A 25,993-nucleotide genomic window follows, 5' to 3' on the forward strand; every position below is an offset into this window, starting at 1 on the left:
ATTATGTTCAGCTGTGTACCCACCGGTCTCTCATTATCATCCTCATCAGTCTGTGTATTTAAGTCTTCTGTTTCCATTCGTTCTTTGTCGTGTCATTGATGATGTTCGTGTGATGTTGTCCTCCCCGTGTTCTCGCAGTCAGTCAGCCATTCAGTGTTCCAGCCAGTCAGTGTCCGTTCACCCTCTGTTCCTCCACTCCTTATAATAAACATCCACCAGTCTTCACCTACCTGTGAGTCCTGAGTTTGGGTTCCTTCTTCCTCGCCTCCACACAACGCCTGACATTCACTAACCAGAAGTGTTGGTCAAGTTACTTGAAAAAGTAATTAATTGCTAATTACTTCTCCAAAAATGTAATCCAGTTTCTTTACTGATTACTTCTTTTCAAAAGTAATTAGTTACTTTATTACTTAGTTGCTTAGGTGCTTTTTAAAAACATGATACACAACCTGAATAGGTAATAAACCATTTGAGCTGATAGGAAGGCAACAGTAACTCAAATACTCAAATACTTGCCCACCTGTTACAATCAAGGTGTGCAGAAAAGCATCTCAACAGTAGCAGCAGACCACAGCAGATGCCACTCCTGTCAGCTAAGAACAGAAAATTGGGGCTAAAATTCACACAGGCTGACCAAAGTTAGGCAATAGAAGACTATAAAGACATCACCTGTTCTAATACCATTCAGATGATATGGTTAGAATTTGGCATGAACAACATGAAAACATGGATCCATCCTGCCTTGTGATGTGTATAGCTTAAGAGAAAAAAATAGTCCTACAAATAATATATATATATATATATATATATATATATATATATATATATATATATATATATATATATATATATATATATATATATATATATATATAATAAGTTAACAACTATTTGAAAATTTTGACAGTCCTCAGTGGTTATGTCCATCTTTTATATACAGGCTATGGCTAAAGGTAACAAAACGGCAGCTATAGCTCAAATAGAAAACCAGTGAGTATGAGTCACAGACCACTGGGAGGCTGTAACTGGAATTGAGGGTTAAACAGCATCCAGTTTAAAACCAGTCAGAGGCAGATGGCCTCGTGGCTGTACTTGTTGATCTCTGAAGGAATTAATTCAGATCAGTGCTGCGAGGCTTATTACATAATCAACAGTTGGCACTTCAGAGCGCTCGTCTCTAGCAGCTTGCAAGTTATTCCGCGAACAGAAACGCACCTCTTCGTCCTCTCCCTCCCTCCCACCCACATTCCCTCTCTCGCTCTCCCTCCTTCCTCCCCCTCCTCATCCTCATCATCCTCCATGCTCTGTGTAGTGACAGGATTTGTGTCGGTGCAGATCGGCTGTGTTTGCGGCTGACGTGAGGAGTTCCCGGCTGAAGCTCCTGCGCACACACACACGCACACACATATATTTTCTGATCCTCAGAGGTTCCCCGCAATCTGCCAGATTAAACCAGCCTGCGGTTCTCCGGATGAGACGGGACCACCTTTTGGGCTCCTGCGTCCTCCTGTGAGAGACGTCGGGAGCCTCGGCATCAGCTCCTCCGTGCTCTTATGTATCCACACGAACCCCCGAATGAGCGCAGTTTCTCCTCATAAATGACCGAGCTCCGACCTTCCACCTGCTGCGGAGAAATTTCCGACATTTAACCAGAAACCGCAAGACACGGAGACTACCTGTTAGCTTCTCCCACCCCCTCCGCCTTCTTCTGCTCCTCCGGGCTCTGCTCTGCGCTTTTCCGTGCCCTCGGTGAGAGAGCAGAGGCTGGGATTTAGGCTGCACACCTACTGACCTACTTCGCGCAAGTTGGGAGTCCGACCAGTGCGGTCTGGCAAAACTGTGCCCTCCACAGCAGCACCAGCAGCAGCAGAAGATGACGGGTGATGTGGAAACAGTGGTGACCCCGTGGCGAGACCTTCAGTAAATAAGCAGCAGGGGGAGGTGGGGTAAAGGAGGTGAGAAGGTGAGGAAGAGAAGAAGGCGTGCAGAAGGAGCCAGAGGTGGTGGTGGTGTGTGCGTATTTGTGCGTGGAGACACAGGAGGAGGTTATGACCGTGTCTCTTCATCTGGATCTCGGGCTGATGCTGCTGCTCCTGTTGGCCTGCTGGCAGACCCCGGGGATGGTTGGAGGAAGTGAGTGTCCAGTTTTCCTTCTCTGTGTCTCATATTTAATCTAAATATAAGAAACTTTAGGAAGCAGTGACAGGATTGGCACAAACAGCTGGCATAACTCGCATAATTATGACATTTTGCGGCATGATGGGACACAGGTGTTTGAACACATGGCTACCACGCTGTTTCTCTCCATTTAAGCTAATTTGAAGCAGCGTTGTCTTTTTTAATCAAGCTGCGTTCAAAACTCCATTGGAAAAACATCGAATTTTTAAAAAGCCTAATGTCCTTGTTATATCTGAGCAAGGACAAGAGCCTCGTTTTGCTTTGGCTCTTGAAATACCTCTGTCTGACTGATAAGAAGTAAGAAGTGGAATGGTGATTTAAATGCAGTGTTAAAAAACAAAAAACCCTACATATATATATGTATATATATATATATATATATATATATATATATATATATATATATATATATATGTGTGTGTGTGTGTGTGTGTGTGTGTGTGTGTGTGTTAATCGTGATAAAAGAAGAAATAGGAAGAGTTCAGTGAGCAGGGACTAGGTCTGCATTTTGCACAAAAAGCTTTTATTTTTCTTTATTTTCATTCTTTTGTATCATCTTAAAGCAATCATGAAAAGGCGATACTGTTCACGTGGTGTTCTGCACAGGAAATGGACAGCTGAAAGCCCACACATCATAATTTTTAAGCTGCAAAAGTTTGCAAAGATGCCAAACACAAATAACAACCATCAGTGTAAATACCATGTGGGACAAAAGAGGGAAAACCTGGATGTTAGCCTGTAAAAACTGGCAATATATGCAGTAATAATAAGCTGTTGGCCCTGAAAGATGATCAATATTTCGTTATCATCTACAGCTTTAAGTACGTGACAGCAGTGCGACTCTACATTGACATACTGCTTTGTGTGTCCACCTGTTTGATTTGAGGTGAGTGGAGCGTTTGCTGCGCTCTGTTTACGCCTCATATTTCAACTAGACTAACAGCTGTTGTAAAAGTGTCCCAACCTTAATTGAATGCATATCAGGGGATTAGAATTTCAAAGCAATCTCTCTCTCTCTCACTCCTCCTTTGCTCTGTTTAATTAGCTGTTGCAGGAATGCACCTAAATCACCCAGACCACTGGTCACATCCCCCTCCTCTGTGCCTTCCCATGAGGTTTAATCCAAAGTAGCCTTTGGCAAATAGCACCAAATTAACATGTTTCTTTTTGGATGAATACCAAAGAGCAGCTAATCTGCACTTACAAGGTTCTGTATAGATTTATCCAATGAGCTGCTGTGTCTTTATATCCCCCCACACGGCCTTTACCTGCTCAGCTCACGTCACAGACGTCATGTCTTTATGGGAGCTCATCAACCACGCTTCGTTTTCCTGCTCTCTGCCACCCATTAATTTTAAATGCAGATTTTCAGTCATGACAAACAGCTGCAGGAGGAAGCCTTTTTTCCCCTCCTTCACCATAAATCACAGACAGCGGCACTTCAGGAAGCGACCGGCGTCTTATTTTAAAAAGATTGATTCATGACTTTGAAGCAGCAGGTAAATTACACCTGGTTATAGCTTTGTGTAAAAATATTTGTTCTATGTTTTATGAGATTGAAAATTGTGCTTTTTCAACAAAAGGCTTTGGCTAGCAGAACAATCTGTGTTCAGTGTGATACGTGTTACGTGTGTTACGTTCTTAACAATGCATTACCCGCACATGGGGGACTATAATAAATGAGTTGCTTTATCCTTTATGATTATGTATGTTCTTGTTTTATAAGTATCTTCCTTTGCATACCTTATATACTCACAAAGTCCATAAAAAGAGGTGGATGTTAGCTTATCCCAGACTCTGAGCAGGATTATAAGCAATGTTAACTGGCTGAAGAGTCTTCAGTCAAATAAAAAAGATTTTAACACTGAAACAAATGAAATTTGCTCACTGGGTGTTAAACTAGGGACCAACCTGAATCAGAAAATTAAAATTCCAACATGTGCAAATCTAAAATCTTTGCTCAACAGGCATGATCAGTCATTTTTGATCCAATTTATGTCTTTGTTTGAAAGTAAAAATGAAAAAATGCATCCCGGGGATTAGCTCTGCCAGGACGGCCTCATATTAGCTATTTGCTGATATATGAGTATTAGCCGATAGTAAAAATCTAAAAAGCAAATGATGTTGAATAGTTGCACAAAACGCATGTTTGGAAGACCACAAATGACAACCAGCTGCCAACTTGAGCAGTTTCGGGCATAAACATGTAATCAACCACTGTTTGGGTCAGTAAAACAATTATATCATATTAGTGTTACGACATGTAATTAAGAACTCATAAATAACTACACATATCAAAAAAATTATTAGCTAAAGTATCGGTATTACGCTCAGTATTGGTATAAGGATCAATATCAGTATTAGGTATTGGTATCTGTATCTGTCTTAACTTTTCTATGTATGTTGGGCCCTACAGGGGATTATGTGGAATGAGTTACATTACCCACAGTTAATATTTTGTTGTGGTGCCGTCATGTTGTCATCCTGACCACAGATTGAAGATGGACGTAGTCACTGCTACATCTCCCGACAGTTAGTGAAGTCCTGTTATGAAGCCACACACTGCTCAGCTAATGACTTGTGCCTGACAAGTCATTTAACATGTGACAAGTCTTCATTTGAGCATGACCATCTCTTTTTGCTTTGTATGATTCTGGTCTGAAATGCTGATTTATCAGCTGCATCTCCTGATTTCAGGAATCTGCTCTCTGGTGTTGCTGCTCTAACACAGAGAGATAAAGGTCTTATTTTAGAGACCCACCGAGTCTGCCTCAGGAGGCTGCAGGTTTCTCAGCTAGGAGACAGTGCATCGTGTGTTTTCCTTTTGGCTTATTTTGTTCTTCACATGCGTATTTGTTTTGTTGTTGTTCTGTTGTTTTGTTTTTTTCACTTTTAACTTTTGCTTTCAGTAGTTAGGATTAGGCACTAAAACCTGACTCGGTTAGGTTTAGGAATATTGGCAAATGATGAGTTGGGAGTGCCAGATCTTTTTGCTCGATGCCACAACCCTGTCTGTCTGGGTGCACGCTCGAAAGGACACCTCATGCATGAACCTGGATGCCTGTGGTTCTGACAAAATAACGATATGCTTAGCCATAGGGGCATATTTGCATCACTGCAATGGATGCTTGACGGCCAGTACTACACAGTGATCTCCTTCTTCTACATGGTTGTATAACCATGCAGAGGAATAGCTTATGTTGATTGTGAGGTCCCAGATTTCAACAAACATTGGAGCTAATTTTCATTTTACGAATTAAGAAGATGCTTCAGCAAAATGTGTTTCTGAAAACCTCTGAGGCAAGAAATACGCATCACTGAATCAGTCGTCTTTTCATTTTAGCCAATTTCTTGCTTCAGTTGTCAACCTTCAAATAATATCCCACATCTAGAATGACAGACTAAATTACAATATCTTATCCCAAGTCTTATTTATTAAGGAAACTGAGAAAACAGTTACAGGTCAAAGAGTGTTTAGTCTAAACTAATTGGGATATTAAGAGTAAATGTGGGTGATGTGCAAGGTCAGTCTACTTACATTTTTTTCAAAAATGAAAATTTAAACACGTGCAGGTTTGTGTCCTTTGCTTAAGCTGCACATGCACATGCTCAGCTGATATTTTGAATAGTTTGGGGTGACATTTTAGTCTTTGTACCAGCAGAGAATTCAGCAGAGGCCACTTTGTTGCTTTATTTGGCATGCACTCAGTGTCTAGTTCTGATTGGCACTACTTCAATATGAGTTTGTTATTGCATCTGTACTCTACAGTGATTACAAGCTAGGATTTCTAACAGAGGAAGGAGAGTATTAGCCACACTTTTTAATATAAGGCAGTCCACTGTGACACCACCAACAGCTCTGACCTTCATTATAAACTTATATTTAAAAGGCGTGTGTGTGCGCTCTGTAAAGGAGTCGATATATTTGAGCTTTCTTTATCGCGTGGCAAAGCTCTTGCCAGCTTACGTGGGATATGGCTAAAAAGTCTAGCCAAGTAACTGGACCTCGCACGACAATATTTTTAGTCCGTATGCTGTCAAAGCCAAGAATAAATTCCCAAGATTTATTTGCAGTTGTGTTTCTCTCTGTTGCATCTCACCGCTCCCTGATGAAAACCTCGGAAGTGAGACGAAAGCTGTCCTACACAGGTCTTCAGAAAGGAGAACAAAGCATAGAGCTTGTAGGGGGATCATAAAAATGCACCAACTGCAGACACAGGAGGTATTTATTTTAAAAGGAGCAGGGTAAAGTGCTGTTTTATTCCAGCAGCGAAGCCTCTCTTTATACTCAGCTCAGCCTCACATAACTACCTCAGCTCAGTGCTGATTGTCCTTATCTTTCCATGGCAACCTGATGATTTAAATGAAAATTCACACAGGATTACCAGAATTAGACAATGTAACACTAGAAAAATGTTGCTTGGTCTGATGAGTCTCAGTTTCTGCTGCGACAGTCAGATGGTAAGGTCAGAATTTGGTATAAACAAGGTTAATACAAGGCAGGATGGATCCATGCTTTCAAGATTCAGGCTGCTAGTGGTGGTGGTGTTATGGTGTGGGGGATATTACCAAGACTCGTTGCCAACCATGTCCACCCCTTTACAGTTTACAGTTGCTAGGCCAGCAAACGTAAATTGCCATTCTCATGAAAGGATTCCTAATAGGACATGCAGGGCACACACCCAGGGGTAAGGAGGACTCGTAGTGTCAGCCGCTAGGGTTCATTTAATCTTTCATAATCACGAAGAAACAAAAAATGTATGAAAGCAACAAGCATAGCTCTGCCACGTAGATAGAGAAACAAAATGATCACAAAAACTATCACAAGAGTAGTGCACCTGGTCACATCCAGACATCCAGTGAATGACATTTACACAAATAGTAACAAAAAAGTCACTATTTGAAAATTTCCCCAAAGGCGACAATATAAAAGTTACACTAAACAGGAAAGTAATGCAAGAATATAATGGAAAGCACAAAATGTGTACAAAGGGGCACAAAAGTAATGGAAAACAACACAAATGCACAGTGTAAATAGAACATTTAAAATAACCACAAAAGCTGAGTGTCTCCGGATTCACTAAACAAATGAAAAAACAACAAAAAAATGAAGTGTCCTTGTAACACATATATTGAAAAGCAACACAAAAATGACCCTAAATTCATCATAACGAGACACAGAAAGCACAAAAAGTATGGAAAAGAAACACAAAATAATCACAAAACACATAAAAAAAATGCACAAAGTAACAAAACAGAGAATTGTAAAAAAAACAAAAACAAATGAAAAATCATGCAAAATTATTACAAGAATGGAAAGCATCCTAAAAAATGAGTAGTGGCAAAGAATGACAACAAATAGTAACAAATTGAGGCAAAAATAATGGGAAAATGACACAAAAGGACTGAAAAGATTTGGTTCACAGAGAAGAAGAAAATTAAGTTGCGGGAACACAAAATCATCACAAGCATAGCAGAGCCTCCGTGGTACACGATGAAGACATCCGAAAACAGCAAAGTTACAGAGTGACCAGAGAGAGTCACGGATGGATGAAAATTGGCAAGGGGCCAGACTTTCTGTCTCTGGACCAATAGTTCTTAAAACTTTGTGGAGGTTTTCCAATGTGTTTCTTTTGGCTACTTTTCCACTCATTTTTAGCCCAGTCCAGTCCCCCAAGTATTTTGGGGGGCTTTTTTTGTTGAGCCACTTAAAATTGATGAATTATGAACACAGAAAAGCGCCATCAGATTTTGATCCACTTTGTAATACCATCTGGTAAGTATCTGATGAACAAAAGCAAGATTTTTCACCATGACAATGCAGTAAAATAATACCTGGATAGAAAAACACACTGTCAATAATCAGTCATGGATTGGCCTCCCCAGAGTCCGGACCTCAACATTATTGAAGCAGTGTGGGATCATGTTGACAGAGAACAGAACAAAAGGCAGAAACATCCAAAGAAGAGCTTTGAATGTCCTTCAAGAAGCCTGGAGAACTATTCCTGAAGACGACTTAAAGACATGATGAGAAAGCTGCCTAAGAGAGTTCAGACTGTGCTGAAGAATAAAGGTGGTCATATCAAATATTGACTTTCAGCTCGTTAAAATTGCACAAATTCTGTTGGGGGTTTTTTGCCTTATATGTTTGTACGTTTCAATACATCCTAAGTTCCTGTTTTCTGAGGAAAACATAAAGAAATGAATGGTGAATCAAGACTTTTATGGAAATCAACACAAACAGTTGCAAAGAGACAGCAAAGAAAGTTAGTGCAGCACGAAATGACCTCAAAGGTGGCCAGGGACAGAAGACATAATGACCACAAAGTGAAGCAACAACAAGTTTCATTCTGTCTCGCTCTTATGTAAGAGGAGTGAGGGGAACAATGTGTCATAATGCACTCATACTGTATATTTAATCAGTATGGAGAGGATGTTACTATATTAGATCGTGCACATCCACGGACATCCATCCATCTCAGAGAGTGGTAGGGAGCCATTAGTGAGATTAGGCTGTCTGAGTCAATCGTTAAACTGTTTCTTCGCTGTGATTTACAGCTGAACGTCCGACTCGAGTCACACGTCAGGTAAACAGCTGCCATCTCCGGACTTGTTTTTGTTTTCATCTTGTGGTCCTGCACAGAAACACGAGGTCGGAGGCCGACGAAAAAATCCACATTTAGTAGATTTGGCTTTCGTCCATTTCATAGTACAACACACGGATACAGCATCGTGTGGAGAGATCAAACCACAGTGTGGGTGGGTGGTTTTTTTTTTGAACTTCAAATAAGGACGGGAAGATGAGGGAAATTCTCCCGAGTGAGCACATCCAGACCAAACTTCACATCTCTGATACATTATCATTTTATTTTCCTGTTAAAACCCGGATTAGGATTACTGTCTCCAAAACTCAGCTGTGAGAGAAACTCTAAGACCTAAAAAAGGGGTTATTATCCTGCATTCTGAGGTCTGCTTTGGAGAAATGCAATAACATTTTGTGGCATTTATTAATTCCAGGGCTGCTTTTGAAGGAATGTGCCACAAAAACTAGTTACCTTCAGCCTTTAGCAGGACAAACATGCTGCTGCAGGTGCAGAAGGACACTGTGCGCACAAGGAGATGCCAGACATGCTTTGACAAAAGAAGGTATCTGAAACCCTGGGATTGAGAACAGGCTGCATTTTCTTGCTGATAATTGGCCGTAGAGGGAAAAAATGTTGTGCATTTTCTCCTTTGCAACAAAAACCTATTTTAAAATGTTGACTCCAGAACAAATAAGTTTTGTTTTTTTTACTTATTTTGCTCAATACTGCAGTTTGATATGACAAGAACAATAAAAAAACAATAAAACATAAACAAATGACAGCAAAGAATTGAATTAAACAGAAAGAACCTAAATTACTGATCATGAAGCTGTAGATCAGGGGTGTAAAATGTACGGCCCGCGGGCCGGATCAGGCCCGCAAACGGGTTTAATCCGGCCCGAGATATGTTTTTGTAAAGTATAAAAATGAGCTGTTGAGGGCCTCTTTTATTCATTATTTACATGTTCCCTCTTGGTCATATATTTCAAAAATATAATATAAATTTTCACTGTTATGCCGATGACACTCAGCTCTACATTTCTTCTAAACCCAATTCATCCCTCCTACCTACCTCACTCTCAAACTGTCTTATTGAGATTAGATCCTGGTTCTCCTCCAATTTTCTCAAACTTAACAGTAATAAAACTGAAGTTTTACTTGTTGGTACACCATCTATCATAACCAAATCCCACATTATTTCCATTAATATTGAAAATTATCCTACCCTTCCCTCCCCTCAGGTTAAGAGTTTGGGTGTCATACTCGATAATACTCTCTCATTCCAGTCTCACATTAATTACATAACCCGGTCTGCATAGTTTCACTTACGTAATATTAACCGACTCAGTCCCTTCCTTACTCCCCATGTTGCTGCCATCCTTGTCCATAGTCTTATTACGTCCCGTAATGATTACTGCAATTCCCTCCTATTTGGTCTCCCTAAAAGGTCCCTTCATAAACTCCAACTTCTTCAAAATGCTGCAGCTCGAGTCATAACTTGCACTCCGTTAAGAGCTCATATTACCCCAGTTCTTCAGCAGCTTCACTGGTTGCCCATAAAAGCCAGGATACATTTTAAAATCATACTTCTCACATACAAGTGTATCCATAAATCTGCTTCTTCATATTTATGTGACCTGCTCCATATCACCACTGTTTCCCGCCCTCTCAGATCATCATCTGCTATTCATCTTACTGTTCTGTCCTCACGCCTTATCACTATGGGGAACAGAGCTTTCAGTCGCTCTGCTCCTCGTCTCTGGAACTCTCTTCCTCCAGCCATAAGAAATATTGACTCCCTTTCCGTATTTAAGACACAGCTCAAAACACATCTGTTTAAACTGGTTTATTCGCTTTAGTGCTGATTTTATCTGTTGTCAAGCTCTGTTTTGCAATTTTAACTTATTTTATGTATTTTATGATTATTGTTATTATTATTATTGCCCCAATATGTCTGTCAAAAAAGAGAAAAGTGGATGCAGAGTGCAGAGTGTTCCAAGAAAAATGGTCATACTCCTATTTATTCACGGAAGTGAATGGGAAAGCTGTATGTTTGGTGTGTTCCCAGCATGTTGCAGTGCTGAAAGAATATAACCTCTGTTGCCACTATGTGAGTCTTCATGCCGATAAATATGACAACTTTCAAGGACAGCGGAGAAGAGACAAGGTGAATGAACTATTGGCGGGTCTGAAGAAACAGCAGTCTGTGTTTACTCACAGCCATCAGTGACACTGCAATGAAAGCTAGTTGCTCATTGCTAACAAAATTGCACTAGCTTCAAAACCATTTAGAGAGGGTGAATTTGTAAAAACATGTATAATGAAGGCATCGGAGATTGTGTGCCCTGAAAAGCGACAGGCCTTTGCAAATATCTGTCACAGTTCTGGGTCCGTTGGACCCAGTATTTTGAGTTTATTATGTTTTGGTTTAATTTTGCATCAGGGATTGTTTTCTTGTTGTGTTAGTGATTATGATGTTTATTATTGGAGTTTCATGTTTCTGTTTATTTGTGTTTAGGATTTGTTCTTTGGTTGTGTCTGCTTTGTATTGGTCTAGTTCAGGGGTCGGCAACCTGCGGCTCCAGAGCTGCATGCGGCTCTTTAGTCCTTATAGTGCGGCTCCGCGTGGTTTGGGAAAATAAATTAGAAGTATTTAGCTGAAATGTATTTTATTTATGTTAGTTCTTTTTTAACTTGTAGTTCTAAATTGGAAGATTATTGTGATATTGAAATATAAAAATAAAATTATATTCTATTATTTTTTCATTGCTCAAAATAAGCGTCACACTCGCGGAAGCCGGTATACCCAGACTTTCAACCCCGGGTAGGCCAATTATGGATCTTCGGATCCATGTTATGTCAGCAGCTGTTCTCCACCGCTCACACTCACACCAGCTTACAGTCCCGCGTAAAGATGAAAGTGATTTCATACAGCCCCGATTTGCAGACGCTGTGCGCAGAGGTTCAGGAGCAGAAGTCCCATTGTAAACATATCACGGCAGACCCAACGATGTTTGCATGAACACGCTTTTCAGCACCTCTTTATTGACCACTTTTCACAGCCCGATGCATACCAGCACAACAGCACAGACTTAAAGGCGGCGAGGCATGATTGCGGGTGCCGCTCAGGTGTGTCCCCCTCCCCTGCAGCGGCGCTGCAGGCCACGCCCCGCCACACACATTAACCAGGTAAAATACATATTTAGGAAGAATTTTGCAAATATCTATTTTTCATTTTTTAGCAGCATAGTGCTTTTTTTCCAATTATTTTTTAAAAGTCAGGTCAAGGCTCCAAAAGCCCAAAGGCAATATAACAGTTTTTGTTTGCTACATGGATCATTTTAGTTCAGCAGGGTGTCTTTCACTTTTGTTATATTTCTTTAAGAGTTCAAAATGTGTTAATTACATAAATAAAGTGTAATTTTCTCTGTAGCACTTCAAGGATTTCATAAGCAACACACCTTAGTTCTTCAAACAAGGCATAAAGGTAAAAAACAATAACAGTGTTATCTTCATTTTAGATGTCAAAAAGTATTTGCAGCTCCCAGTGTTTTCTTTTGCATGGAAACCGGGTCCAAATGGCTCTTTGGGTGTTAAAGGTTGCAGACCCCTGGTCTAGTTCCATGTGTCATTTTCTGTCTGTCTCTCAATGTCGAGTCTGCGTCTTAGTGTGATGGTTTCTTGTTCCTGGTTTCTTGTTCCTGTTTTATTGTGAAGGTCTGCGTCTCATGTGAGTGTGTTCAGTTTTACCTCTCGTCTCGTTAATGACTCCCAGCTGTGTCCCCCACCTGTGTGTAATCTCCCTGTGTTTCTCTGAGTGTATTTTAGTCGTGTCTTTTGTGTTTGTAGTCGCGGGTCCGTCTGTGTATCTACCCTGTTTCATCCGTGTGTTCCCTGCCGTCTACCATCGTCTGCCTCTGCTCGCCCTCCTTCATGTTCGTGTTCTGGTTTCTGCGCTGTATTTCAGTTGTTTTCCAGTATAGTTTAGTTTGTCTTCGTTTGCCACTTTCCCTTTGTTCAATAAACCACCTTCACACCTTCACGACTGCCTGCGTTTGGACCCTCCTTCATTTCTTTCACTCGCCGTGACAGTACGGACCAGCCTGATATGGATCCAGCGGCAGTCACCCCACCCACGGAGCTTCGGAATTTCATAACGGACTCAGCTTCAAAATTAATCAACCTGTGGTTAGAGCATGAGGGAGAAACGTTTCTCTACATTCTGGAAGCCAGGCTACAACAGCTTATTTCCGATTATCCCTGGCTATTGGACTCACTGCACCCACTGGTACAAAACATCATCCTCCACGAACTCCACCTTCACCCCCCCGCCGCTACCGCTCGCTTCCACGGAGGACGTGCCGTCTGAACCGCCGGACGAGGGATTACCCGGCCCGTCGGAGTCGTCTCCAAAAAGAAAGCGACGTTTGCGCCGTCGGCGTAGCACCCCACAGCCGGATGTCGGGACATGTAAGCCACCGGCAGTGGTGAGTGAGAGGGACACTGTTTCTGCGTTGCCAGAAACAAGGACGATTTATTCTGGGGCCATTTTCTGTGTTTCCACTGGAAATGATAGTGGTTTTTCTATGGCCGCTGCTTCAAAGACTGTTTCTCCTGAGCCCACGCTCTGTGTTAATGACTGTTTCCATTCTGTTTCCAAGCCTGGTATTATGAATTTAGAGAATGGAGATGTTTGGGACCCTTTTTCACCTGCACTGATTCATTCAGGGGAAGTTGTAAACCTCACCGAAACAGTTTTTCCTGATCATGTTCTCCCATCCACACTTTCACCACAGTTTAACGTTGGGTCTGCAATTCAGTTAGCGGTTCAGTCAGCAGGCCCGCGGCCCTCAGTTCAGTCAGCAGGCCCGCTGCCCTCAGTTCAGTCAGCAGGCCAGCTGCCCTCAGTTCAGTCAGCAGGCCAGCTGCCCTCAGTTCAGGGTGTCGCTCACCAGCCAACTCTGGACCCCTAGAGGTCAAGACGCCAGCGCCAGCAGCTCACCCGGAGAACTCACCAGAACAGTCTCGGCTCTCAGCCCCCCCTGAGAGTTCAAGTGAGTTCACCCGTCCGCTTCCGTCCTCTGCTGAGTGTCTTGGGGAACACTTTCAGCCCTCTGAGGACTGCATCCCACTGTTGCTGCCTGAGTCTAGCCACTGTGCTGCTCAGTCCCAGCCAGTGTCCACACTGGCAGAGGTCTGCGTACCGGCTGCTTCAGTGTCTGTTTCCACTGGAGGGCCCGAGGAGCCCGTCCAGTCTCAAGCCACGTTAGCTGGGGATTCAGGTGAACCCAGCCAGCGTCCTGCCTCGTCGGCCGGAGGGCCTGAGGCGCCCGTCTAGCCTCAAGTGTCGTCAGCTGGGGGTTCGGGAGAACCCAGCCAGCCTCAAGTGTCGTCAGCTGGGGGTTCGGGAGAACCTGGCCAGCCTCAAGTGTCGTCAGCTGGAGGGCCCGAGTCGCCCGTCCAGCCTCGAGTGTCGTCTGCTGGAGGGCCCGAGTCGCCCGTCCAGCCTCGAGTGTCGTCTGCTGGAGGGCCCGAGTCGCCTGTCCAGCCTTGAGTATCGTCTGCTGGAGGGCCCGAGTCGCCCACCCAGCACCACGCCTCGTCTGCTGGGGGCCCTGGAGGACCCAGCAAGCACATGACGTCTGCTGACGGTCCGGGGAAGTTTGTTCAGCCACCACCTGCTGAATCATCCCCTGTGACTTCTACACCGTTGCCTGCATCCACATCACCACCTGCAGCATCACCACTGTCAGGTTCCGCAGCCGTCCCACTGCCGTCAGGTTCCGCAGCCGTCCTGCTGCCGCCTGGTCCAGCCTCTGTGTCTTCATCCACGCCTGGTCCAGCCTCAGCTCCGCCTTCGTCTGGTCCAGCCTCAGCTCCGCCTTCGTCTGGTCCTGCCTCGTCTGGTTCTGCCTCGTCTGGTCCTGCCTCGTCTGGTCCTGCCTCGTCTGGTCCTGCCTCGTCTGGTCCTGCCTCGTCTGGTCCTGCGGTTGCAACACTGCCGTCAGAGCCCACTTGGCCTGTTCTGCCTCGCCTCTGGCGGCCATTTTCCAGGCCTCTAGGTTGGCATCATAGCCATTGTGGAAATGGCTCCGGAAAGAGTTTGTCGCCGCCGCTGGCCTCGCGGCCGACCTCCGGAACTGCTCTGTGGCCGCCGTTGCCGTGTGCACAGTCGGTCTCCGGAACTGCTCTGTGGCCGCCACTGCCTTCCAAGTGGCCAGCCTCCTGATCGGTTTTGTCTGCACTGTTGCCGTGTGCACGGTCGACCCCCAGAACTGTTTGCCCGTCGCCGCCGTTGCCGTGTGCACGGCCGACCCCCAGAACTGTTTGCCTGTCGCCGCCGTTGCCGTGTGCACGGTCGGTCCTCAGAACTGTTTGCCTGTCGCCGCCGTTGCTGTGTGCACGGCCGACCCCCAGAACTGGAGGACATAAGCAACACACCTTAGTTGCCTCTGCATCCAAACTGCTCGCCCTCCTTCATGTTCGTGTTCTGGTTTCTGCGCTGTAGTTCAGTTGTTTTCCAGTTTAGTTTGTCTTCGTTTGCCACTTTCCCTTTGCCATTTGTTCAATAAACCACCTTCACAACTGCCTGTGTTTGGACCCTCCTTCATTTCTTCCACACAGCTCTTCTCAGTCGCCGTGACAATATCAGCCTGACAAGAAACACAGTTGCCAACAGGATTTCTGATCTTTCAGCGGATTTGGACAGCCAGTTGAAGCAAAAAAATAAAGTCATTTATTGCGTTTTCAGTTGCAATTGATGAAGGCACGGACATTACAGATGTTGCACAACTGGCAATTTTCATCCGCGGAGTTGATGACACATTGACCATCACCGAGGAGTTTGTGGAGTTGGTGCCGATGACAGATACAACGACTGCAGCTGATATTTTCACTGCACTCGTTGGTGTGCTGGACAGGGTCGGAGTGGACTGGTCCTCCACTGTCAGCCTGGCTACAGATGGTGCGCCCTCAGTGATCGGGAAAAACGCAGGCGTTGTAAAAAAGTTCAGACATAAAGTGCAATCTGCAAATGGAGGACGTGATTTTTGGACTTTTCACTGTATTTTGCACCAGGAGGCTTTGTGTTGCAAGTCACTGAAAATGGATAACGTCATGAAGGTGGTCATCCAAACTGTTAATTTCATCCGATCCAGAAGCCTCAATCACCCTCAGTTTGACAGCCTTCTCAGAGAGAAAGACCACATCATGCCAGGTCTCTCTTGGAAATGAGATTTTTAATCTTAATGAGATTTTTTTACCTGGATAAATAAAGGACTAACGTTTCTTTGATTTACAAGAAGAAATTGAACAGTTTATGGAAGAAAAGGGCAAACCAGTGTTAGAATCTTATTCCGCAGAATGGATGCAGGACATTGCATTTATGGTGGATGTTACAGAGCGCCTGAATAACTTGAACAAACAGCTGCAAGGACGCAACAAAGTTGTCACGCAGTATTATGAAAGCCTACGTTCTTTCAAGTTGAAGCTGTCATTGTGGGAGACGCAGCTCGCTGGTGGTGATGCAGCTCACTTCCCCTATCTGAATTCAATTCAATTCAATTCAATTTTATTTATATAGCTCCAAATCACAACAAAAGTCGCCTGAAGGCGCTTCATAGATACAGAGAAAAACCCAACAATCATATGACCCCCTATGAGCAAGCACTTTGGCGACAGTGGAAAGGAACAACTCCCTTTTAACAGGAAGAAACCTCCGGCAGAACCAGGCTCAGGGAGGGGCGGCCATTTGCTGCGACTGGTTGGGGTGAGAGAAGGAAGACAGGATAAAGACATGCTGTGGAAGAGAGACAGAGGTTAATAACAGATATGATTCAATGCAGAGAGGTCGATTAATACATAGTGAGTGAGAAAGGTGACTGGAAAGGAAAAACTCAATGCATCATGGGAATCCCTCGGCAGTCTACGTCTTTATCAGCATAACTAAGGGAGGATTCAGGGTCACCTGATCCAGCCCTAACTATATGCTTTAGCAAAAAGAAAGTTTTAAGCCTAATCTTAAAAGTAGAGATAGTGTCTGTCTCCCGAATCCAAACTGGAAGCTGGTTCCACAGAAGAGGGGCCTGAAAACTGAAGGCTCTCCCTCCCATTCTACTTTTAAATACTCTAGGAACAACAAGTAGGCCTGCAGTGCGAGAGCGAAGTGCTCTAATAGGGTGATATGGTACTACAAGGTCATTAAGATAAGATGGGGCCTGATTATTTAAGACCTTGTATGTGAGGAGCAGGATTTTGAATTCAACTCTGGATTTAACAGGAAGCCAATGAAGGGAAGCCAAAACAGGAGAAATATGCTCTCTCTTTCTAGTCCCTGTCAGTACTCTTGCTGCAGCATTTTGGATTAGCTGAAGGCTTTTCAGAGAGTTTTTTGGACATCCTGATAATAATGAATTACAGTAGTCCAGCCTGGAAGTAATAAATGCATGAACTAGTTTTTCAGCGTCACTCTGAGACAGGATATTTCTAATTTTAGAGATGTTGCGCAAATGGAAGAACACAGTCTTACATATTTGTTTAATACATGCATTGAAGGACATATCCTGGTCAAAAATGACTCCAAGGTTCCTCACAGCGTTACTGGAAGCCAAGGTAATGCCATCCAGAGTAAGAATCTGCTTAGATACCATATTTCTAAGATTTTCAGGGCTGAGTACATTAACCTCAGTTTTATCTGAATTAAGAAGCAGAAAGTTAGCGGCCATCCAGCTCTTTATGTCTTTAAGACATTCCTGCAGTTTAACTAACTAATCGGTGTGTGTTATCTGGCTTCATGGACAGATAGAGCTGGGTGTCATCTGCATAGCAGTGAAAATGTATGCTATGTCTTCTAATGATACTGCCTAAGGGAAGCATGTATAATGTAAACAGAATTGGTCCCAGCACTGAACCCTGTGGAACTCCATAATTAACCTCAGTGTGTGAAGAGGACTCTCCATTTACATGCACAAATTGGAGTCTATTAGACAGATATGATACAAACCACTGCAGCACAGTACCTGTAATACCTACAGCATGTTCTAATCGCTCTAATAGGATATTATTGTCAACAGTATCGAACGCTGCACTAAGGTCTAGCAGGACAAGCACAGAGATGAGTCCACTGTCAGAGGCCATAAGAAGATCATTTGTAACCTTCACTAAAGCTGTTTCTGTGCTGTGATGAGCTCTGAAACCTGACTGAAACTCTTCAAATAAACCATTCCTCTGCAGATGATCTGTTAGCTGTGTGACAACTACTCTTTCAAGGATTTTTGATATGAAAGGAAGGTTGGAGATTGGCCTATAATTAGCTAAGACTGCTGGGTCTAGAGATGGCTTTTTGAGTATAGGTTTAACTGCAGCCACCTTGAAGGCCTGTGGTACATAGCCGATTATTAGAGATAGGTTGATCAGATTTAAGATTGAAGAATTAATTAATGGCAGGACTTCTTTGAGCAGTTTTGTAGGAATGGCGTCTAAAAGACACGTTGATGGTTTGGAGGAAGTAATTATTGAAGTTAACTCAGAAAGATCAATTGGAGAAAAAGAGTCTGACTTAACATCAATGGTACTAAGAGTAGCTGTAGATAATATTACATCTGTGGGATGATTATTGGTAATTTTTTCTCTAATGATAAAAATTTTATTTGTGAAGAAGTTCATGAAATCATTACTAGTTAACGTTAAAGGGATGGTTGGCTCAACAGAGCTCTGACTGTTTGTCAGCCTGGGTACAGTGCTGAAGAGAAACCTGGGGTTGTTCTTATTTTCTTCAATCAGTGACGAATAGTAAGATGTTCTGGCTTTGCGGAGAGCTTTCTTATAAAGCAACAAACTATTTCTCCAGGCTAAATGATGATCCTCTAAATTTGTGACATGCCATTTCCTCTCCAGCTTACGAGTTATCTGCTTTAGGGTACGTGTTTGAGAATTATACCACGGAGTCAGGTACTTCTGATTAGAGACCTTAGTTTTCACTGGAGCTACAGTATCCAGAGTCGTACGTAGTGAGGAGGTGAAATTATTAACAAGATAATCGACCTCTGTTGGAGTTGCGTTCAGATAGCTGCTCTGCTCTATGTTGGTACAGGTCATTGAAGATGATAACAGTGGGTGGATTATATTCTTAAACTTAGTTACAGCACTTTCAGAAAGACATCTACTGTGATAAAGTCTACTCTCCACTGCTGTGTAATCAATTATTGTAAATGTAAATGTTATCAGGAAATGATCAGACAGGAGAGGGTTTTCAGGAAACACTGTTAAATGTTTCCTACTACGCTGAAACCAAGCACACCATTGTTTTTCTTGTGACATTACCAATAGGTTTGATGTGTCACATGGCCCTCTTCCTATTGAAAAAACAAAAGTTGTATCCAAGATGGCCGACTTCTTAATGGCCACCATGGTCACCACCTATCTTGAGGAGTTTGCCCCCTCACATATACTAATGTGCCACAAACAGGACTTTAATATCACCAACCATTCCCATTTTATTACGGTGTATCCATCAAAAAACCAAAAACCAAGCAAAATAATAACTCCATTGACTCCAAGATGGTTAGCCCTGGTTTTCCACATCCGGATGAGGTTGATTGGCTCTAAATTAATTCTCAACCTCCTCGTTCATATCTGTAATCCGCCTGCATTCTGACAGTTCATGTTTAAGCAGGTTTTGGTACGTGTTGACAAAAGTATTGTAGAGGACAAAAGAGACCATTTTAGAAATCTACCTAAAGCAGTGGTGGGGAACTCCTGGCCTCAAGGGCTGGTGTCCTGCAGGTTTTAGATATCACCCTGGGTCAACACACCTGAATCAAATGATTAGTTCATTCTCAGGCCTCTGGAGAACTTCAAGACATGTTGAGGAGGTAATTTAGCCATTTAAATGAGCTGTGTTGGGTGAAGGACACATCTAAAACCTGCATGACACCGGCCCTTGAGGCCTGGAGTTGGACACCCCTGATGTAAAGAGTGAACAGTGTACAGAATCTGAGGAATCAGATTTGAATAGACATTGTCTATTGTTTGTTATCCATTTACCGGATACCCTGGATTAATTGGAAGCCCCCCAAAATTGGCTCTTGGCTTGAGGCTAAAGAGGTGTCCACACAGGAAGTGACTGCTCATTGCACATCACTAGTCTCTGGTTACCTATAGTTACCAACCCAACCACAGATAAGCTGGAGAGGGATGGATGGTTTGTTGTATAGATGGTCGGTTGGTTGGATGGATGGTTGGCTCAGTTGGATCATACCTCTTATATTTTATAGATAAATGGGAGAGTCACTTTTTCCTTGACAAAAAACTTGAAAATTGTAAATACATAATTGTGCATATATAATTGTAATTACAGCAATAGTTTATTTATTCTAAATTATCAGTAAAAATAAATAAAGCTTGACTAAGCTAGACTTAAACGTAGTTAAGCCCTTAATCAACCGCTGTTTAGCTCTTTTCCACTTTAGGGGCGTTTTTGAATAAAAAGAGTTGAGTGCTTGACATGTTTTTTTTTATTAAGTCAGTTTATTTTATTGCCTGTTGTGTATGTATAATCTTAGAAAACAAATGAAAATCTCAAGTTAGGATCATTTGAAACACAGACTTTAAAAGCAGCCAGATGTGTCCTGAAATATTCCAGAAGTTAAAAATGGATTGTCATAAATATGTAATTAAACAAAGCCGACTCAAACATGAAGGACAAACAAGGGCATGTAGAAACTGTGTGTGTGTATGTGCTCTAACATCCACCTGATCACTGCTGTATTTCATCATTTAATCAATATCCACATACTACTTCCCCACCCCCGTTGTCCCTCCACCCTCTCTCCATTTTTTTTCCTTGCACATTGATCTTTCTCCCCCCCCCCCCCCCCACCCCCCCCCCCCCCCCCCCCCCTCCGTCCATCCATCTCACTTTGCCCTTCGTCTGTCTTTTCTCTCCAAAACCAAAGATTGAAAACCCCGCCGTCCCCATCTCTTGATATCTGCGCAGGATAATTGCTCTTTCTTCTCGCTCTCCCATCTCTTTTTCCCCCTCCTGACTCATTCATTCCTTGCTCTGTCATATTCCTGTTGTCTTTTATCCACCTCTTTCATCTCTATCTCTTTTCCTCTGTCTTCCTGACTCCATCCGAGCCTCCCCTCTCATCTCCTCTCTTCTCCTGTGTATAATGTAATTGCAGAAGTCTATTCAGTGTGTGAGCACTCCATTGCAGCGCTGGCAGATGAAAGCGGTTGGGATTTAGCAGCCGTAGCGCGATGGGAGTTCGGGGGGATCTTGGCTGTCACTGGCAGAGACAGGGAGGGTGTGAGGAGGAGGAGGAGGATGTGCTTTCACCGCATATTTTCATTACATGTACATGTGTTTGTCTTTTTTTAAATGCCTAAATACTGTCTATTTAAAGTCTTCATCTGGCATCATGTCCAGATGATCCATGTGGGCAAAGGTTTGTGGACAAATGTATGTGGATAATAAGGAAATCCCTTAAAATTAACTCCAGTAGAAGCTTGACGCACAAGAACTTGAGTGGCCTTCACTGTCCTGACCTCAACCCTTCATAAAACCATTGGGATGAACTAGAAAACTGACTGAAAGCCAGACCTAACCTTGAAATATAAGAGATGAAAGCATGAAGTGTTCATAAAAGTCACCAATTGGAAACTTTACTGTCTAATGTTCAAGTTAACTTTAAGATGTTGAATGTTTACGATGAGGGTTTTCATCATTAACGTCTTGCTACACAAAATTTGATCTGGAAACAGTTATGCTCAGAAGTCTGTGATGGGTTTGAGTTCTAATTGGCCTTGAAATGACTCACAGAGTAAGGTGCCTCCATGTGAAATAAGCAGCTCCAAGTCACACTGATGGAGAATTGTTGGACTTTTCCTTTAATGACTCTGAAGCAGTCTTGGCAGACAGGTCTGTATATACCCTGCAGAGAGCGGAGGAAGGCTGGCTTGCATATTGAGCTGTGGTTAGCTTGTTAGCTTGACATTCATGGTCACAGTCCACAGAGCCTGACAGGAGGCTCTGATGGTAGGATAACTTTGTGGTGAAAAAAGCCCTGCATCTTTTTCAAGGTGGGAATCGCCAAACTGACATGGATAGCTGTGTTGCTGGATAAAGGCTGGACCCTAAGATTAAACCTACTACTGTACTCAACTATAGACGTGAATTACTTAAATACAAAAAACAATTCAATTCAATTCAATTCAATTTTATTTATATAGCGCCAAATCACAACAAAAGTCGCCTGAAGGCGCTTCATAGATACAGAGAAAAACCCAACAATCATATGACCCCCTATGAGCAAGCACTTTGGCGACAGTGGGAAGGAAAAACTCCCTTTTAACAGGAAGAAACCTCCGGCAGAACCAGGCTCAGGGAGGGGCGGCCATCTGCTGCGACCGGTTGGGGTGAGAGAACAGAAAACAGATCGGAGATCGGGAAATCTTCCATGGGGGTCTAGTTTTGGTAGTGCGTATCCCATCCTGAACCTGTCAGTGATCTCACAAGAAACTCACAAGGATTTTTCCCTCGATTGCTTTCCTGTTTTGCTCTAGTTTCATAGAGCTCCTGTACAACCACATATATTTTTGCCCAAGTTAAAACATTTTCAGTGGATGTGGATGTGTTTTTTTCATCTCCTACAGCATGTTCTCATTGCTGTTGCTGCTTTAAAATGTGCATCTCATCTGAAGAATACCACAGGCTGCTGTGGCTCATTGAGAGAAAAAAATCTACAACTATGGTCACACATGTAACTCTAATCTTTGGATATTCACCTAAATGTTTTTGTTTTTTTATAAAGCAAGAGTAATTGAAAAACATCTGTTTTTTTCAGGTCAGCTGTAAAGTGCAAGTGCTTTTTTCTGCATCCACAGTCTTCAGTTATCATAGAGGGAGAAATTTGTCAGAAAACGAGCACACTGGCCAACTCTAACGCCCACAGCATCAGGAAATAGACCAGAATTCAGTGCAGCCACAGGACAGTTTGAGTAAAATGCTGCTTTTTCTCAACTGAAAAAAAAGACTCCCACCTACTTGTGCTTCTTGCCATGCTTTCATTCACTCCACCTACACATGATGGATGCAACGGATTTATAATCCTTCCTTGTCAGCTGTCAAAGGGCAACCAGGGAAATGTAAGAAGTCACAAATGGAAGCAGACAAGGGAGACAGAAGGAGCAGGATTCTGCTTTTTCGCAGATTGATGATTGTTTTGCGTCATGCTACAGACACTTTGTGGATTTTTCCCTTTAACCACTCTGAAGCAGTCTTGGCAGGCAGGCAGGCCTGGGTGTCCTGCAGGGAGTGTGGGAAAGCTGGCTTGCATAATGAGCTGTGGTTAGATTGTTAGCCTGAGATAGAGCTTGAGATTCATGGTCACAGTCCACAGAGCCAAGCCAGATGCTTTCGGTTTGGAGAGTTCTTGTCGTGCTCGGCTCCTCCGCCAGCCTGGGATTGAGTTGTGTCCTTTTTAGTTGTCTTACCACAAAATAAAGGCAGTGCTGGCATTTCTGTTTTGGTTGTCATTCCTCCAGACAAGGTGGCACTGACATGCGGATTGCGTAATCAGGCTAGAGACCAGCGCTGTGAGGCTGTAGAGAAGTAGGTGATCGCCAGCTTTTTAATCACATCAGTCAACTGTCCCATTATTTTCTCATGCTTTCGATGCAATACTTTTGTTAAGAACCTTAATTAAAGCTCACAATCTCCACTTGAATCGTGTTTTTATTGCTTTAGTAAAAATAATTGTGCTGGTGTGAAGCTGCAAAATCACAAAAACTGCATCACTGTCCATCAATGGAGAGGACTTTGGTAGATTTACTGAACAAAATCGGGTAACTGACCAACCTGATATGGTCAAATTTAATCTATGAGAAGGCTCCACGTCCACCCTTCTACAGCTAAAACACTTGAAGTAACGCCTCCACCAGGTTTTAAGTTATTGCCATTGATTGTTTATCACGAGGACAAGCACAAAAAGCTGGCAACAGAAGATAAGTCAAGTAATTATTACCCGGTATGGAAACCTGTTCATGAGAGAAATATCCAGTTATCTCAAATATGATGTTATTTTTTTTAGCCCAGCATCACACAGAATGTGCCTAAAATGTCATTTGCAGAAAAACAGAATGAATTAAATAAAGAGGATGTTTCAAAACTTGACCTTTGTATGGAGAAAACTGCAGCACTCATTAAATGGTTTTGCCTCCTCTAAGCAGAAAAAATCCCCCCCCCCCACCACCTTCTCTCCCGAGAGCAATGATGGCAGAGAGAAGAAGCCTGCTCAGAGGACAGTTGGATACCAGCATAAACAACATATACGATTCAAAGTTAATGTAGTTTAATAGAAAGCATGCACAAATATGGATCTCCGGTGATTAAATTGATTCAGCATGAAGCTACATGTTCAGACACTTGTCTGATAATGTAGTAGTAACGTAACTAAGGCTAAGCCATCCTCAAAGGAAATGAAACACTCCAAAAATAATTAATAAAAGGCAGCGTTATGTTCACTAACCTAAAGCTGAATCACTGCAGAGAGTGCGCACTGCTGGTTAGTGTCATTCCAAAATGACAGCATGCTGCTGCACACTCTGCGATGAACTGCACTCTCTGGTACACAAGTTCAATTGATTATTAACACAAACATCTAATTTTCCAATCACATGGCAACAACTTGATGCATTTAGGCATGTGGACACTAACAAGGTGACCTACTAAAGTTCAAACTGAGTATCAGAAAGGAGAGGAAAGGTGATTTAAGTGACTAGTTGGTCTTTGAAGCAGATGGCCTACAACAGCAGAAGCCTGCACTGGATGGCACTTCTGTCAGCTAACAACAGAAAAATGAGTCTACAGGTTACCTAAAATTAGATAACAGAAGAGTGGAAAAAAAAGTTGCCTGGTCTGATGAGTCTCAATTTCCTTTGCAACATTCATGGCCCCGTTATAACATAAACTAATTGTGGTATATCACATCTTTGGAAAGCTGAGTTCAATTTCTGTAGGCCTCAGGCCTGATTACTGCCACACCTATTCTCAAACCAAGAAATCATGTAAATAGGACCTGTTTGACAAAGTGGAGTAGACCAAAAGATCCTCAAAAGCCAGACATCATTCCATGCTGTGGTGTGCTGGGGGAGCAGCACAGCAAAGAAGGACTCATCCAGGCTGGAAAAACTGATCAGGAAAGCTAGCTCTGTGGTCGACATGATGCTGGACACTCTGGTGACAGTGGCACAGAAAAGGACACTAAAAAAATTGCTGGACATTATGGACAATGCTGGGCATCCTCTGCACACGGCCATAAACAACCAGAGGAGTCTGTTCAGTGACAGGTTGCTTCTCCCAAAGACAAGAACCAACAGACTTAAAAACTCCTTTGTCCCACACGCCATCAGACTGTTTAACTCCTCTCCTGAGGGGAGAGGGACGGGAAACAGGAGGACAAAGGAGGGGGGAACAACCAAGCTGTAGTGCCTCTTCACTTCACTGTGCAATTACCTTTCGTGCAAAACTTTTTGTTAATAGTCAATGGTGCAATAGACTTCAATACTTGAAATGTGCAATTCCCTTGTATTCTTATTCCTATTTATACTATTTATCCCTTTTGTATATTTTATTTATATATGTCTCTGTATTTATATGTGTATATATATAATATTCTGCTCACGTTCTGTAACTTTTGTCGGGGCTGTGCTATTGGAAACCAAATTTCCCAGAGGAACCCACCTGAGGGATTAATAAAGTTTTATCTCATCTTATCTTACGATCCAAGCAGTTTCAGGAACAAATGAGAAACAAAGTCACTGAGATCTTTTAGTCTGGAAAAGCCATTTCCAAAGCTGTGGGACCACAGTGAGAACCATTATCCACAGATGGAAAGGTGGTGATCCTTCCCAGGAGTGGCTGGCTGACAAAAATTTCTCCAAGAGCAACTCAATAACTCATCTAAGAGGTCACAAAAGACCCCAGAACAACATCGAAAGAAATGCAGACCTCACTTTTTAATTAGTTTTTCTGCAAAAAATATTTGATGTCCAGAGTAGAGGTTTGCTCAGATTTAGTTTGAAACAGTAGCACAGAAGTCACAACATCCTGACCATGGTAGTATAATGCTACTTAAGACACCATTTCACACACCTTAATCTATAAGTTTAGTTTTTTGAGTACTGCAGAAACAAATAAATGCTGGTTTGCAGAAAGTAAGAGTCAAGGA

General features: G+C 42.8%; 1 protein-coding gene across 1 annotated transcript in view; it reads left to right on the forward strand.

Annotated features, from left to right (window-relative positions):
• The first annotated feature begins 1,215 nt into the window (after positions 1 to 1,215).
• The window catches only part of LOC102785980 (fibronectin type III domain-containing protein 4-like), a 57,060-nt gene continuing 32,282 nt past the window's right edge, over positions 1,216 to 25,993 (forward strand). Inside the window, exon 1 of the mRNA XM_087836520.1 lies at positions 1,216 to 2,133. Within this exon, the coding sequence (XP_087692646.1) occupies positions 2,049 to 2,133 (85 nt within the window). The 5' untranslated portion in view covers positions 1,216 to 2,048. The remainder of the gene's footprint in view (positions 2,134 to 25,993) is intronic.

This window comes from Neolamprologus brichardi, chromosome 23, assembly GCF_056152115.1.
Source record: "Neolamprologus brichardi isolate AB-2024 chromosome 23, ASM5615211v1, whole genome shotgun sequence".
In the NCBI taxonomy this organism is placed as follows: Eukaryota; Metazoa; Chordata; class Actinopteri; order Cichliformes; family Cichlidae; genus Neolamprologus; species Neolamprologus brichardi.